At 37.6% G+C, this 17460-nt stretch overlaps 1 protein-coding gene across 1 annotated transcript; it reads right to left on the bottom strand.

Moving 5' to 3' along the window:
* Positions 1-200: 200 nt before the first annotated feature.
* Positions 201-16691, bottom strand: tcf25 (transcription factor 25 (basic helix-loop-helix)). Its single transcript, XM_058629331.1, has 18 exons — positions 16348-16691; positions 15559-15705; positions 15387-15458; positions 15176-15297; positions 14554-14619; positions 14361-14443; positions 12576-12706; positions 12133-12232; positions 10573-10666; positions 10368-10460; positions 7797-7902; positions 7500-7659; positions 7278-7365; positions 7004-7162; positions 6452-6542; positions 5919-5998; positions 5724-5799; positions 201-825 (listed from the first exon to the last, which is right to left on the bottom strand). The coding sequence occupies exons 1-18, from the start codon at positions 16561-16563 to the stop codon at positions 658-660; spliced, it is 2052 nt and encodes a 683-aa protein (XP_058485314.1). The 5' UTR covers positions 16564-16691; the 3' UTR covers positions 201-657.
* Positions 16692-17460: the final 769 nt, after the last annotated feature.

The raw sequence follows: 17460 nt of genomic DNA, 5'->3' as shown, positions 1-17460 counted from the left end.
TGCCAATGTAGTCGTTCACTGCTTCAGCTGCACTTCATTCAGGAAGGACGGCATGTTGGAATGGATTGGAGATGGGTAACGTCAGAGTGACGCAGACCTTCACTCTAGTATGAATGAACACGCAGGCATGTATGCAGGAGCAGAACATATGTCTCTGCAGATAATGGAACACAGAAAATGAAGAGGACTTGATTCTGGAGCTTGGTGGGAAATCTGATTTTCATGGAGCAAAATTGACAACACGTAAAGCTCAATGGTTTCAACTTCACTCTTTCATAAAGCAGTTCACTTATTTTACTGAACATGATAAACTGTCCAAAGCCTTCATGTGTTGATGCCAATTAATTCAAAGTGGTGATATTACAGGGCATGGAGGGGGATCTGAATAAACAATGAACCAACCCATTTTCTGACCTCACCCATTGACCATAACCAACCGATAGCCCCCTGAGTAGTTTTCTTTTTTTAACTGACACCACGAAAGCAGAAAAATACACCCAACCATGTGTTCCATTTTTGTATTATAACAATTAAAATATACAATTACGTCTTACTATTCTCACACATGATGTCAATAATGTGTTTAAAAAAATTTCTTGGTTGTCAGCATCCTCAGCTCTTTTTTTTTTTTTTTATTCCCAGTCTTTCTCCCTCCTCTCAGTCCCATTCCTCCTCATCTCTGAGGTCGTTGTCCTCTCGCGGTGGCTCCTGAAACCTGATGTTTGCCAACATGTCCCTCATCGCAACCATGAGACGATTCACCTCCTGGTTCAGCTCCTGACCAGCTCGAGCCACCTCCATGTTGTCCTCCTGCCTCAGTCCACCCTTGGCGAGAAGAGACATAAATAATACTGTGTTAATATAAAAAATCTTTATCTTTATCATGAGGCTTTCTTAAACTGACAATGTGCTTCTTTTTTGTACAGTACCTCAGCAGTATTCATTATTATGTTTAGCTGGGTGATAAAAGAATAATCACAGTATATTTTTATTGACAATAAATCAAAAGTTGAATAAATACAGCAGAGATAGGAGTAAGTCACATATAGTCTCAAGTCTTAACCAAGTCGAGTCCCTGCTTTAAATCAAGCAAGTTAAAAGTCAAGTTGTATGAATATAGAAGATGACTCCACATTTGAATACCCTAAAAAGCACAGTCATTTTGAACTGCTAGAGTTTTATATAAAAAAAAGAGAGATATAATTAACACCACTAATAAGAAAATAAATAAAACTACAGAGCCTAAGATGGAAAGAATACTGACATTAGGCCTACATTAAACCATGGAAATGCATTTCAAATATTAAGCTAATAAATGGAACATTTCATGCACTAAAAAGCAGACACACTGTTATCAAGGCGAGGCAGTCACTGGTGGATCTAATCATTTTCTCACATTTTACAATTTGCCGGGTGAATTTAAATAAAATAACTTGTTTCATTTATGGTGATCTACGAATGAAATGATTTATCTTTTACTTGCGTTGGTAGCTTAATAACTTAGTGATCTAATTTAATTAGTTCACAATCAAACCTGGATAATAACTCACCACCATGTGTTATCTAGTCTTATGTTATAATTTAGGAGGCATTCAATTTGTGCTTCATACAACCATTGGACAAAAAAAAGAACAAAATATGATACATACTAATCTGTATAACCTTAAATATGTATACACTTTGGAAATTACTCCGCATAACATTTATGACCACATAAGTACACAGTGTTTAAAGTCACTAAACTTGTCAAGGCACCAATATTGACGCTTCATTTGGACACAAACCACAGCCAGTAAGGGTTTACATTATACACCTGAACAAACTCTACATGTATGTATGTACGTTCGCATATCATATTGTAAGAGGCCCCTGCGATTGCAATCCATACTCCCCAGCAACCACTCTGTTTTCTTTAGGTTTGTGTGGGAGACCTCAGCAGACTCTGTTGAAAGGGCTACGCATATTTCATCACAGATAATTCCAATTTTCCCTATCGAATGTAATGCCATTTCACATAATGCTATATGTCTAATCACATATTTGTCATATGTCAGCAATCAATCCTGTGATGTAAAGGGATACGAAAAAATGTCTGCGAGATAATATGTTGAAATGTTTACTTGCAGTCAAAAATGTCACAAATGAGTAAAGGGGTGTGAGATCGCAAAATGCACAGGAAGAGACAAATGTGGGAATAACTACGCTGTTTGAACACATCAAGTTCAATTAAACCTGGCTTGAAAAATAGTAATTCCACGTTTCACTGTGTTTGCTGCCATATGGTCTTTCAAGGAAATCTCAGCCAAAATGCAGTCTACTCTGAGGGGTAAGCAAATAAAGTGAAGTGAACATTCAATATTCAAACATTCATTTGTTGCTCAGGACAATGTGGATCAAGACGGCAGATTAACTTATGTAACACCATCCTGATCAACTTTGGACATGAAACACAGCATTAAAATTATTGTATTTTATAATATGTGGTCTTTAATAATCTGGCCACTCCCCACGTATATGATTTTGTGTTCATCCACCATTTTAATTCCATTAAATATAGCATTTGGGAAGTCATCTTTTTTCTGTAGGAGCTCCTAGCACATTAAAAAACAACTTTAAAAGGCTTTTAAAAGCCACTCAGCTCTGCACTCACTGATTTTGACACGTCAACATCACAAGGGTTGAACCAACACTATAATCGGTATTGATCCAATATTATAATACATAGGATGCAATCTAGAAAACCCTAAATATGGCATAAATGCTTCACTGAACACAGGCAGAGAGAGATTCTCACCACTGCCATCATGTGACATGTGTGTGAGAGCTCTGAATGTTTGCAGTGTATTTGGAACATCAAGTTTTTGAGATGGCTAGCTATAGGTATGTGGGAAACGCGCCAGCAAAAATGACTTATTAACAGCCGAGTTGATTAAAAGAGGGAGAAGACTACATTATTGGTATCGATAACCACAGAGTAGGTTCACAATACACAAGGGTGACCCCTACAGGGGAGAAGCCAAAAGAAGACGAGGAGGAAGAAGTTACTCAATGTTGTGATACTCCTTTTGTATTAGACACAAAAAAAAGGATTATTGAGCCATCCCGAGTTGTACGGACTGTACTATTTTCTATTTTCTTTATGACAAGCCTACAGCTGTGATGTGTTTTTGTCTGCTTTATACTGTATGCCTCAAGTGCTTTCTGTGTGCTAATGGAGCATATTGTGATTGCGTCTGCATACAGTTTGCCTTGTTGTGATGTGAACAAACTATACACATCAAATGTATTATTATTTAATATATTCCAAGTAAAATTCCCTACATGGTAACTGAAGAATTCCTTCATCTTGTCAGGCCATTTCATTTTCTGCCCAGAAACAAAACACGTTTTTGGTGCCCAAGGACGTCTACTGCTAAATCATTTCTGAAAGGATAATCAAACATACTCCTACAAATTATTAATTATAAATTATGTGTGTGTGGTAACATTTTGCTCCCTAATATACAGCTTAAGTGTTGTAATTGTTTGTTTATTTGTTATTGTGTACGTGACAAAGTGGTTGTTCTGTGTTAAGTCAGAATAAAAAGTTTGTTTGCATCAATAAAGGTACGATTGAAGATAAATAAAAACATTAATTGTGGGAATGTGGCCTCATAAATCAGTGTAGTTTAAATGTCACAATTGGAAAAAAGAATAAACCAAGGCTACCAACGACTTCATGAATGTTGTGAATTTATGGACAGAGTTAACTGCAAAAATGTCACGGTCATTTTTTTGTTTATATATTTATCAGTTGATATCCCCCGAGGGTGTTCATGAGTCTTTAGAGGAAACATTTCATCAATCAAGGAGGCATGTTGAGTTGTTTTTCTCGCCCATCCAACAGTGATTTTCAACAGCCCTGGAGGTTCCTGCTGCTAAATGAGTGTATCTGTGTTTTAACTTCAGTAATCTAAGAAGAGGAAACTCAACCTTGACATTATGTTCCATCAATGGCAGAGTAAACCCTATAAAACTCTCCCGCAGAAAAAACCGAGCACCACAAAGAGAAAATTAAATTACATTTATCGACACCTTTTGGACCAGGTCATTTCACAGCGAATTATTCACTAACTCGGTGAACTCACACAGTGTGTTCGAGACAAGTGAGCATTTTTTGAATGAAGGCCTTAAAGCTATTAATCACATGATGTCCCCACATGCACACCATGGGTTCTTCATTCATGTCCCAGGATGTTTTCCTGCGATTAAAATGTAGCAACACCAAGACTTGTCCTCAAATGACAGATGCAGTTTGCTCTACAGCTGAAGTAGGGACTTTACAAATTATGACCAAGTTGTACTCAAGTGTATATTACACTAGCCACCCATTGGGTGTTGTGACTTTCTATTGTACTTAACAAGGGATTATTTCATGATTTTCAGGCCACCATAGCAAAGACACAGCACTGAGACGAAAATAACAAATGACCTTTTAACTGCATCTGTATTTCAGTATGTGTCTGGTTAAAGCTAAGAGTGACATTTAACAACTTTGACTAACACATGCTGTAAAAGATACCAGAACACTGTAAACTAGAAACAACACTCAGAGAGTGTACAACTCTGCCCAGGCCACCCAGTTTCCAACAGAGCTGAAACAATGAATCGATTACTAAATTAATCGACAACTATTTTGATAATCAATTCATCGGTTCAAACCTTTTTCATGATTAAAATGTTCTTAAATGTGAGTATTTTAAATGTGAGTATTTTCTTAATTTCTTTGATAGGGATAACAAAGAGTTCATTAAAAGTTAATAATTTTGGTTTGTGGACAAAAGAAGACATTTGAAAACCTCATCATTTCCAGGTTTGACGAACACCGATCAACACGTTTTCTGATATTATATGGACCAAACGATTCAATCGAGAAAATAATCAACAGATTAATCGATTATGAAAATAATCATTAGTTGCAGTTCTAGTTTCCATATATGATTTAACTCAAAAATCTAGAGAAAAAATAGAGATTCTCAACTCTAAGGGATTTAAAATAGAATATGATATAGTTACTCAGGGTGGTTTCCCTTTCTGCATCCTCCTCAGTTAAATACTGAAATAACACATTGCTTCTCTGCAGTGTAAATGAAAGGAATCCATTACTGTGACACACAGTCACGTTTTATGTGGCTAATGATGCTGTAAGTTCCTCTCTCTAAGAGAATCTGTTGTTGATAAACATTTTTTTTATTCTTTACATACCCAATATAATAACGCTTGACACATTTTTAGGAAGAAATGCTGTGTGTCATTTTTAATGTTGTTGTTTGACCCTGCCTGAATGCAATCTCGGGGCGTGACTTCAAAAGAGCTCAACGCTGTGTAGTTTGCACTGACTGAACAATGGTTATTATAATAGATGTATTTTTGTCATTCAGTGACTCCTCCCTGTTTCTCTCATCATTGCTAGTAGTCAGGATTGTCATCCTTTCTCTGTGCTGGGATCTGTTTCACATTAGTGCTGGTCTAAAGTTAAACTGTACAGGAAAAGCAGGTCACAGGATCAGTTGCCTTGAGGGAACTCTTTTGGTGAATCAGTTATTGGGTTTGTAAAGCCTTAAATTAGTGTGCTGAGGACTTAATTTATGATTGAACAGTAGCGCTGTAGTGTAACTTGTTTTCTCAGTGTTAATTATCAGTGGTTATTGACCTAATTCTGCAACTCACAACTCACAACTCACCTGAAGGTTGAAATTTGGCAGCAGAGACCGGAAAAACAGCGATAGTGTACTCTCATTGGTTGCACCAACATGTTGTCTATTTGGAGACACACAACAGCACATTAAAAGAAACTTAGTTTTTGGGTTTAAAACTACACTTTTATACCGACTGTGACAGGTTGCTATGTGCACAGATGTAAATGAAGAGTACTTTACCTCTGTGGTCGGGTATATGATGTCACCGATTCCAGTGGAGGCAGAGGGTCAAAGCCCATCACAGGCTGAGTGGTCACCTCCTGATGATATCAAACAAATAGGCAAGATCAGTGTCAAGTTCACAGGGATGCATGTGTTAATACCAAAAAGAATAGCTTTACCAAAAATAACTTCAGTAAAGCTCCAATCTTTACTTTTTCCTAAATTAAAGATTTCATTTTCATTTTAAAAATTAACAGTGTTAACAGTTAGTTCCGGACCCTTCTTCAATTTTCAGATTCTTCTGTTTAAAGTTATTTGTGAAACCTGCAATAGGAGGCATATTTTTCTGAAATGTTTTATGGTGTTACTTCCACATGAACAAAAATTTCATTGTGGATTTAAAAAAACAACAAAAAAACAACAACAAAAAACACGGCAAAAAACACGGCATGCATTAGTATAAACTCCATCAAGATGATCTCAGAGAGTTTATAGGACACAGAAATCTTGGTGGATTCAGTGACATTTGGTAGTTTGGTTGAGTTTCTTACTAAAGGCAGACATGAGGTGGCTTCCTTGATCTCAGAGAGCAGGACATGGCGATGGATGTTCCTTGGTGCACTCTGGTACCTCTGGCTTCTCCTAATACAGAGCAAAAGTGGAGACTTTGAATATCTGAGCACAGTGGCAAGAAACTCTTTGTAACATAATAAGCACCTAAACCATTTTCCGAAATATAATTTTCCATAAATTTGAATTTTGTTTTACCCTAGAGGGTTTTTTGAGATACTGCCAGGGTTCATTTTGGCAGACCCGCACCCACAAAGCTCTGTACCAGACCCAAGACAAATCCAGATCCATCTAGGTTGTTACCATAGGATATGTAAACCGCCCCATCATCCATTGATTGATGATGAAGTCATAATTCTACCACAGCACGCTGTAACAATGTCACTGTTCTTAATCCATGAGTGAGGTTGACAAGGTGAGAAATTTTTGAGGAAATGAAAAGACTCTCACACATAAAGACATTAATATCAAGGATGAATGTCTGAGATGAAAAAGAAAAAGGAGAAACGAGATAAGCAGCATTGACTTCTTACCTGTTTTGACAGTCCAGCACCAGAGGATCTTTGGCATCAACTCGATGCAACACTTCCCTCACCGACTCTTCCAACCAAAGCATTACTGCTGCCTCCTTCCACATGATGTAAGTCCTCCCCACGTACAGAGCTGTCAGTTCAGCCAGAGCTGGCAGCTGCCTAGAGACAGACATGGCAAGACAACAAAAGATTAAGAAAAGCAAAAAAGTGCCTTGTGAGGTAAAATAAATAGTAATTGATTATCATGCAATGCTTAAGAATGAGGGGACTTTACCCTATGCGACATTTTGGACCAAAGAAAGCATGTGAGGTGACTGCTGCATCAGGCTGCACAGTGCACAGATCCAGTAGAGGCATCAAGACTGAGGAAAACACATTAACAGCAACATAGGTGAGAGGAAATTCACATTTACAACTTCCTGGATGTAAATGGCAAGACAAGAGAAGAAATGACTAGAGGGTATTAATTCATTAATGAGTCATTTGCTGGTCTAACCTCCAGGGAACATGACGAGGGCTTCCTGCAGCATCTGGTCAGCTTTGCATCTTTGTTTGACACTTTCCTCAGGATCCAAATCTTCCTCCTGACTGAGATGAAAATGGCAAAGTGCGGCGGAGAACGCAAAGTTCGGCAGCTGGGACAGGTTTCTGTGCTCCTATAATTGCAAAAAAACAACAATATATTTTAGCATTAGACAGAAAAATAATGAATAAATATTTAAATTAGTCATTTCATTCTTGGTTTAAAAATCACATGTTAAGACACACATATGCACATAATAGCACCCCTTACCCCCCAGTCCTGATATAACTGGAGGAGAGACTGGTACTCTCTGGAGCGCAGCATCAGAAAATCAATGAGCAGGAGCATGCAGAGTGGGTCAGAGTCGGGGTCCAAACTAGAAGAAAACAGTCGACAAGAACACAAGCAAATGGTTAAGACAAGCAGCGCCTCACCAAACGGGACTCACCAGAAAATGACACCTACAGTACATGTGTCGAATAATAGTAAAGGATAGACCGATTTTAGTTCATGTTGCTGGTTTCCTTCAAAGCCAGAACAATGTATTTAATACAGAGAACACACAATGATACAGATATCTATATTTAGTGTTAAAAAAAATAAAAGTGAAGCACTTCTTCAGGCTGTTCTTTCAAAAGATTCTGTTATCAATCCCATTTTAAGCAGTGATTCAAACACCACTAGATGGAGAAAGACAGCTGTCAGCTTTTATTCTCACACTGCCGCTTTACAAAAAGACCAGACCATCGTCGTCATGAAGTCAGGAAGCCAGAGTTTGATGAAAATCATAGATAAAGGTTGACCATATGTAATATGCATAGGCTGCAGATCTCAAGTTATGGCAGACTGATGGTACAAAAGCAACCCAATGAAGCCTTATGTTAGTGTTATCAGTACCAGCATGACACAGAAGGTGTTGTGTTGAATGGTCGATTTTAACAAAAACATTTCCTTTTTTCTTTTTTTTTTTTTACATATACCCAACATAAATAGCAAAAAGAAGTTTTAATCAAACCCATGAGAAAATAAGCCTCTTTTCACTTGATTTATAACAACACCTGAGGAGTTCATGGTTTCAATCACTAGTTTTAGGTCTTACACAAAAATGACGTTAATTTAAACACATTATAGTCCAATTTAGAATCAGCCATTCCAAAACTTGAGAGTGAACTTAAATCACAACTATGATCAACAGACGTGACTAGGAACAATCATTTCCATATACATATTAATGTTCATTCATTATTCATCATGTGTACATGGGATACAAAAAGTATTTGTGCAGATTAATAATCAGTCAACTTCACTTTATTTTCGACACATGTGGCTATTACAGCTGGCCTCCATGTAATATTTGAAAGGTTTAGATTCACAACAAAGTGCTCACTCCTAAAGTGCGTAATTAACCATCAACATAAATAACAATTAACAAATTAACATTGAGTGCAAAAACTTAAATGTTAAACCCAACATCAGCTTGAAGAAGCCTTTAACAGGCAGAAAATATCACATAATTTAAACATCATGGCTTTGTTTTATTCTGCTCTATCATACATATTTTACAGCAAATTAAAACTTAATTACGAAACTGAAAATTAAAAACATTTTATTGATATTTAATGACCTTTTACAGCCCACAGTTTGGGAATCAGTTTAGTGGTTTTTTGTCACCACTAAACAGGGCTGTCACTTTTAATCAAAACTCAACAAGCAACCCCCCTGCTATGTTGGTAAGACATGCTGTGCACTGAATAATCATTAATAACTCAACCTAATACTCTCAGTAAGCTGGCTCATAAATATCTGTGTGTGCCAGGAACATCTGTGCACTCTCAGTAGGTGTTCTCCTCCCGGGTTATATTGTAAATATAAAAAAAGGAGTCACAACAATCAGGTTGAAAGGGGAGTTACAGATCATTTATACATTTTGTTTGAACTTGATTTTTGAAAAAAGTGACATCCTTACTATCAAAATATAAAAAGAGGTCATTCCTTGAAACATGACCTACGTCCCCAGAAATGTTGGTCCTTTATTTTTTTAAGTTGTGCCGCTCACAAACACTAACAGGCAATCCATTCAGTACAATAAATGTCACTCAGTAATGGTCAGCAAGCTAGAGGCCACTGGATAAGTCATATTTCCCAACCACATAAAAAGGCTGGTAAGCACTACAGTTAAAATCCAGTCATGATATAAAGCACATTTAGTATGGCACACTGTAGATTTACTCACAAAAAAGATGATTTCAGGACAGAGCACTACTGAGGTTTGCTTTCTAATGTCAATTCATCACAATGCTAAAGTCATTCAGAACCCATGGGAAAAACCCGTCCTAATATCTAAATGAACACTCTTCTATTCCTCAAAGTCTGATGATCACGGATATAAGAGTTATTTTTGTTTAGCTAACAAATCATGTGATCATATCTACTAAACTTCAAACAAGGAAACTACAGACATACAGAAACAATTAAGAGAACAGTTTCCAAACCCCCACCCCACACAAACGGTACTGAAAAACACAGTTGAGTGTGTGTGTGCTTGTATTGTGCGAGTGGTCGAGAGAGAGAGAGAGAGAGAGACAGAGAGAGAGAGAGAGCAGCACAGCTGAGTGGGTGTGTCTGTAAATGTGACTACATTCTTGGTACTCCCAGACGTGTTTTTTGCTAAGTTGAGTAAACTGATCATTCCTGCAATTACTACCACAGCGAGAGGCATGTGTGGTGCAGCAGTGAAAAGGGTCCCCCCCCGTCCAACAGCAATTTGCTGCGTCACATTCCGTTTTGCATCATAAAGAGCATTCAGTGTTATGATTGATAGATAAAGGGTAGGGCTCTCACCTAAGGATGAATTTGCAGAACTCCAAAGCCGTCCGTGGGCACCCACGCTTCTCCAGGAACATCATGTGCTTATACAGAGCAAGATAAAACGCCCTGCAATATGAAGTAATTCAATGAATACATTCTTAAATCATGAAGACACATTTTGATTTCAAATGAATGATTGCAAATCAAAGGTAAAAGGAGAAAAGAGGGAGCAACCAACCTGTTTTCAGGTCTCAGATAATCGAGTCTGCTGGCACCTGATGTCAAGCTAAATAATGGGTGACAAGCACATTCAAAGCAGTACAAGCCCCTTTCTTAAAAAAGAAAAAGAAAAAAAGATTTTAGCAGTGATAGTTTTGTCAATAATTAGACAATTACTGTGTCCAAAGTTCTGTACAGTGTAAGCTTTAAGGTCCTGAAATAGAATGATCTGACAAAGACGGCTTAACAACCTGACCCGACCCAAACAGGAAAATACTGTCTTTCTTCTTTGTCATGTTAAAGAACAAGTGAGGCATGTCATAAAATTAACCAGGAAAAAATAAAACAACAAGCCTTTTTTGTGCAAGTTACCCACTTACAGTCAGTGGCTGGTGTAATAAACCAAGTATTGTGTGACAATTGCTGCCTTGTTGACTCACAAAAAAAAAACAACTTCGGGGCACCATGTGGTAAATTGTCTGTTTTAATCCTTTTCCTAGTCTTTTTTACAACTCAAACGCAATTCATCCACTTTACGCAGTACTATTTTCTATCATTAAGCATTGCTGACACAGCCACCAGTAGCAATTTGGGGTTCAGTTTCCTGCCCACTGACAGTGTGTCATGCAAATTAGATGAGCCCGGGATCAAACTGAAGGAATTTGTATTAATACATGCACAGTGAATGCCTGGTCCTTTTAGAAATTATGAAAAACACACTTGGACTGAGGAAGATTAATCATGTCTGAGGAGGTGCTGTTATTTCATCTATTCTCAAATCTGGAGCCTAAAACAGCAAAAGAGTAACTTGTCCACTTAGCCAGCAAAGCCAGACTTTATAAGTTATAATACATTTATATAGATGTAGAGATTGAGCTCTTTTTTCAGTGTTGGAAAAACTCAGCATTCAGCAACAACCAGTAACACCAGTTTCATAGTGGATGCGTGTGCACGCTGCTGTATCTTGCGAGTATCGGTCGTACACACAGAGCATGTCTGCTGTGAAGCCTCTGTGCAGCTTCTGCTATGTTTTACACAGAGTTTGCCTTTGAAATTCACCCTGAAATAAAACAATACAGGGAGCTGAAAAGCAAGGGCACTTTTACTTTAAAACAGGTGTTGTGTTTGTGACATATGCATTTCAATGTATATTTTTGCTGTGAGAGTCGCATAGCTTGAGGTAAAAATAGACCAGAGGTCTATTTCCAAAAAGAGCCATGCAGCTTACTCGTGTGCAATGCACTTGAGACTACGAGGGCAATGTGAGTGCTCTTATCAATCGCCATGTGTGCTTAAATGAAAAGTGGGACGCCCTGCAATGCAGACGAACCGCACATGCATCCAGTGTGAAACCAGCTTAAGTTGTATGTATGTTTACATTACATTACATGTCATTTAGCAGACGCTTTTATCCAAAGCGACTTACCAGGGAATTGAGTACAACCTGCCCGGGGTGGGTGTTTCATACAAAAATACTATAATCACCCTCAGTCATTGGTTGCTGAGTGCTTAACACAGACTTAGTCATCTCTTCTCTTTACAAATTAATGTAATATTTGAAATTGCCAATGATCCTCACCAATCAGGTCCCTTGCCATCTCCTGATCCTCCTGTATGCGACAGACATCTGAAAGCTGCAGCAACGAGTCAATGTGGTAAGGGTTAAGCTGTAGCAAGGCCTGGAGGAAGAAAAGGACTGTCAGGCCTTGCAAAACAGGATTTACTTAAGTATAAGATTTTAGTCAAATTCACAGGTGAAGTGATTACACGGTCTCTGCAAGACTGCAGATTTGTCAATAAATTTCCATACACATGCAGCCATTAATGCAGTAATGTCTCCTAACACTTTGAACGCAAACTACTAAGAATGGACAGTTTTCTGCCTGTGTTTCCTGTGTGTGTGTAGTTGAATGCTACTATTCAAAATACTGCCACTGAGCACAATGTTAAATTCACTGGATGGAGATTCATTGTCAGTTCCAACTTTCCAAGTTGTAACAAAAGAGAGTGTATTTCTCTTACAACAATGTTGTTAGGATCCATGGACTCGACCGCATCCAGGAACTTGAACTGCACTTGTTGGTAGTCACGACTGTGCTCAAAGGTGAAGTAATGAATGCCATCCTTTGACTGCAGTAACGTCATTGAGATTCCTGTGGAATACATAAAGAAAGACATTATCAGTGTCAGTTTAGATCGACTGTAATATTTCCGTTGTGCAATATAGTGTCCTAAGTTTATGGGTTGTTTTCTGAATGCTCCACGCTCAGGATGTCCTGTACATGACTTCCCATTTCAAAATATCGTTTTCACAAGGTCCACTTCAACGCAGCAACAGACACAGTAAATTGTGAGGCAGTAAGCCGGAAGAACGACACCCTTGAGAGACTTTTGGTGTCCTTCTATCGCTGCGCAGTGGAGAGCATCCTGAACTAGTGTGTTTGTGCATGGTTCTGCAGCTGTACAGCAGACCAGCGCATAGTCGGTTTCTCTCTCCCCTCAATTGAAGAACTGCACAGTTCCTGCCGCCTCAGGAACATCTCGGGACCCATCTCACCCTGGAAATGCACTGTTTGAGTGTCTGCCTTCAGGCAGGCGCTTTAGATCCATGAAGATGAAGATATTTTGATATAGTCTATATATGCTTATGCGCATTGTTTACATCTCTTTTAATCACACAGTCATTCTTTCCTTCCATCTAGCACATCCCAGGTTTATGTTTTCATAGTTCAGGATACTTGTCTGTGTGTGACTTTCTTTCTCAGTTAGTTTAGGATTTTGTAGTCTTTTTAACACATTTATATTTATCTTTTATTTTCTTACTTTCTATTAACTGGAAAACCTGCACTTTTAAATTTCACTGTACAATGTCTCGTTGTCACAACGACAATAAAGATTCAGATTCTTACTTTGAATCAATCAGCATAATCAACCAAAGTACTATTTCACAATACAGCAATGACGACTTTGAGTGAGAACACAACAACGTAGTCTTAGAGATGACGTTAGTTTAACAAAGGCAACATTCATTCAAGAGTACAAAGGTTAAATGTAAAAAATATGTATTGCTCAAGGTACTTCTAAACTAAAAAAATACAGTAATTGATTGTGGTTCCTTCTGACGACAACACAAAGAACCCTCATCAAGTCTTCAGGCTATATCTTAAAGAATGATCAATTGAGAAATTATAACTGCTGAATGCAAGGCTCAACATTGACGCACTTTTGATACTGGCCAGTATGCACACTGCTGACTACCACAAAACCAACACATCATACAGTACGTCAGATTACAGAACAATCAGCTTTTTAATAAATTATCGACACATCAACAATGCTACCAAGTGGATATTTTCCAAGACAGCAATTTTGCCAAATTAAAACCTAGAATTGAGTGTTAGAATAAATATAAGTATAAAAATAAAACAAAATACTGTACATACATTACAATTCATACAAAGTCAATGTATTACTTAATAATCATTTATTAATTTAGTTTTAAGATTACTTTTATTGTGTATGTTTGCCCCTGCATGAAAAGCAGTCCATGTACTGGATACTGTACTACTTAGGAAAATCAGGGCATCAATAAATATTTAACAGCAAATAATACATTATTTTTTATTTATTCCTTTGCTCTGACTTTTATTGATTGTCCTGTTGGTTAATAGATTGTTTTTATTCGCGAGGTTGTTGGTTTTAGTCATGGGGCTGTCTTTATCTGAAGCACTTTTTTTTTTACTACAAATATATACAAATCAGTCTCATTAAGATTTTTATTTATTGCAATAATTACTACAAATGTACCTGTTCGGCTGAAGCGAGGCCAGCTCTCCTTGGGACTGGTCATCCAGGTGCTACGGTGAAACTGCCTGTTTCTATGTCGAGGTCTGTCAAAAAACAAACAAATAAAGGAGCATGAAATATTGTACATACAAGAATTCTGAGAAGACTAAATTTCAAACAATGTCACAGAATAGTCCCTTTTATTCTTCTTTACCTCTGATCCCCAACAACAGCTCGAGCACCAAAATATTTCTTTAGCTCCGTCTCTGGGTTGAGATTCCTGGTGAATTGGGTGAGATAATAATTGATAATATGAACAAGGATATTAAATATAGCCAAAGGAAAATATAGAACCCTATTCTGTCTCACATTTATTAATTTACGTCTGATTTTGATATTCTGGAAATGTCAGTCAACACGAAAAAATACAAATGCAAATGATTCACAGCATAATTTAATTAAGATGATTTAAATCATGTGAAAAGCTTTTCATTGAATGAATATTTTGTACACTCAATCAGTGATATAACAACCGTAATAGCATTTAACTACAACCATTACCATTTCTCATAGTGTGGTGTCAAGCGCCACCACATGATGGCATTGAGGAATCACAGACTTTCACATTACAGTGAACAGCTGTGTGCTAGTCAAGAGCAATTTAAATATTGAATGTGCAGATTAATGTACAGTTGTGTTCATTTAATTATATGTACTATGTCATACACTGTGTTTGTAAATGTATCAGCACTGCTAACAACAGCCGAGTGAAAGGTAGGTGGTTATAAATTTTCGACACACATACACGACAAAACATGAGAGATTAGTCTCCTCACCTGTGCTCCACGTGTAAAACAGATCTTCTCTCAGAGCCTCCACAATCTTCATTTTGCAAACTCAGACTATTGGGCTGGTCCAGATTCTCCAGCAATAAATCTATGTTATCATCCTGAACAGCCTTTTGAAACCACATAGAGAGGTCATTAAAAAACTTAACAGTGATTTAGGAGTTCTAATGGCAGATATGGAGCTTCTTTAAAAACGCACCTGTCCATTCTCTGACCTTCCTTTTGTCTTCTTCTTTTTCTTCTTCTTTTTAACTCTGTCTTCAGATGTAGACTATTAAAGAAAGGAGAAATTACTAGGTGGCAAATTGAGATCAAGAATATTTGAGTCAAATCAGAGGTAAAGTACCTTTGTCGCTTTATTTAATCCTTACCTTGGAAGATGTTTCCTGTTCCTTTGTGTCAGGTTTGTCAGGGTCTCCATTATCATTCTTTTCCATGCCACTTATTTTGTTTACATCTGGTTTCTCCACTTCTTCATCAGGTAAGATTTTCTCTGTCTCATTGTCTTGATCACATATCTAAGAAAATGTGAATGTGGTAATTAAGGGTAGTAATGGAATACTTTATTCCACAAGTATTCCATTGTTCATATAAGCTTTATCAGTCAAATCCAAAATCCATTTGACAGAATTAAATCTGATGTGTTTACTGTCTCCAAAACAGCAACAATGGAACTTGCCATAGCTAAGAGAGCAGTAACTTAAGCTAAAAGTAAAGCAATAAATTAATTAATAAATGGATAAACACAATAAGACAGATTGACTCCAGACATGTATTGTACATGACTAAATGAAGTACCTGAAGTGAGTCAGTTACTTAAAAACACATACAAGTACTATGTACTGTATATTTAAAAAGTACCAGTGCAGAAAACTACAGTTAAGGTTGAGTAAGTAGAGGTTGAGGAATAAGTTCGATTCTGTGCAGCATACTGTAGAGAAACTATGTCTCTATGTCTATGTCATAATTTTATTACTAACAGTGATGTTCTAAGGTGGAAAACACCGGTGTTGACAACATTGTCATGATACGAATAACATGTTTACATAGAAGAGCTAACTTGTATTAGCAGGGGCTAGCTTGTTTTAGCAGGGACTATCAACACATTGATAATAGTTCAAAGAAAATTATATTTCAGTATATTTGTAACGTGCCCTTACCAGCTCATAAATGTTGCTGACGTTTTTCTGCGCCTTGCTCTTCTTTGCCTTTCGACCTCGGTCTTTGTTGTCAGTCGGGTAAGAAGTAGTAGCCTCTTGCGGCTGTTCCTCCTCGGACTGCTCCTCTGGGCTGCCATCCAAAGCTAGTTCCCCGAGGTCCAAGGCCTCCTGACCCCGCTGTTTGCCTCGGAGCCTTCGCAGCGCCCGGCTAGACATTGTCTTCTATCCGCGGGACACATACACGTCAATGTCCGTGATTAAATCACTTTTACATAAGCTGGCAAACACTGTCAACCCAAAACGTTCGATGTGCTTCTTCTTCTATGTGGCCCTTTTCTTCTTCGTGGAATACATTTCCGGCAGGCTGTACGCTAACAAGCGCAATGCTGCCCTCCATCGTCACGAAAAAAATTATCTAAAAGCAGCTGTGCCCCGATTTATTTTATAATCGCCAACAAAAAAGCAACAACTTCAAAAAAAAACAGGATACTCTGTGATACAAGTGAGTAAACTCTGTGTCCTTTAAGTTTTACATTTCTCTGAGTGAAGAGAACGTGATGAACTGTTTATGAACTCCCACATCTTTGCTTCCCTAATACTTATAATATTACATGTCATGTCATGTCGTTTAGCAGACGCTTTTATCCAAAGCAACTTACAAGGGAATTGAGTACAACCTGCCAGGGGTGGAGCTGAACTTGCAACCATAAAGTCTTTTGCACACAGGGTGCCACCGTGCCGGTCTTAACCACTAAGCCACTCCACCCCCCAATGCTACAATCTATACCACAATGACCTTATAGCAACTTCATCTTTTCAGTTTGATCTGCAATAAAGCCTTTCCCTTTCACTGTGCTGTGAAAGGACAAATAAAGTTCAAAACATCAGAACACCAAATGTCAAATTAGATAAATCCATAGAACAATAAAAACACAAAGGTATCGCACCATGCTTTTTAGACAGGCTTTTTTTTTAATTGAAGAAGGGTTTTATATGATTTTTTTCTATTATTATTGTTCTGTATTTGGTTATCATTTCATTTTATTGTGAAGCACTTTGTGATTTTTATCTGTGAAAAGTGCCATTATAAATAGAATGTACTTACTTTACTTA

This window comes from Solea solea, chromosome 5 (assembly GCF_958295425.1).
Source record: "Solea solea chromosome 5, fSolSol10.1, whole genome shotgun sequence".
Lineage (NCBI taxonomy): Eukaryota > Metazoa > Chordata > Actinopteri > Pleuronectiformes > Soleidae > Solea > Solea solea.
This window is presented reverse-complemented; position numbering and strand designations above follow the sequence as displayed.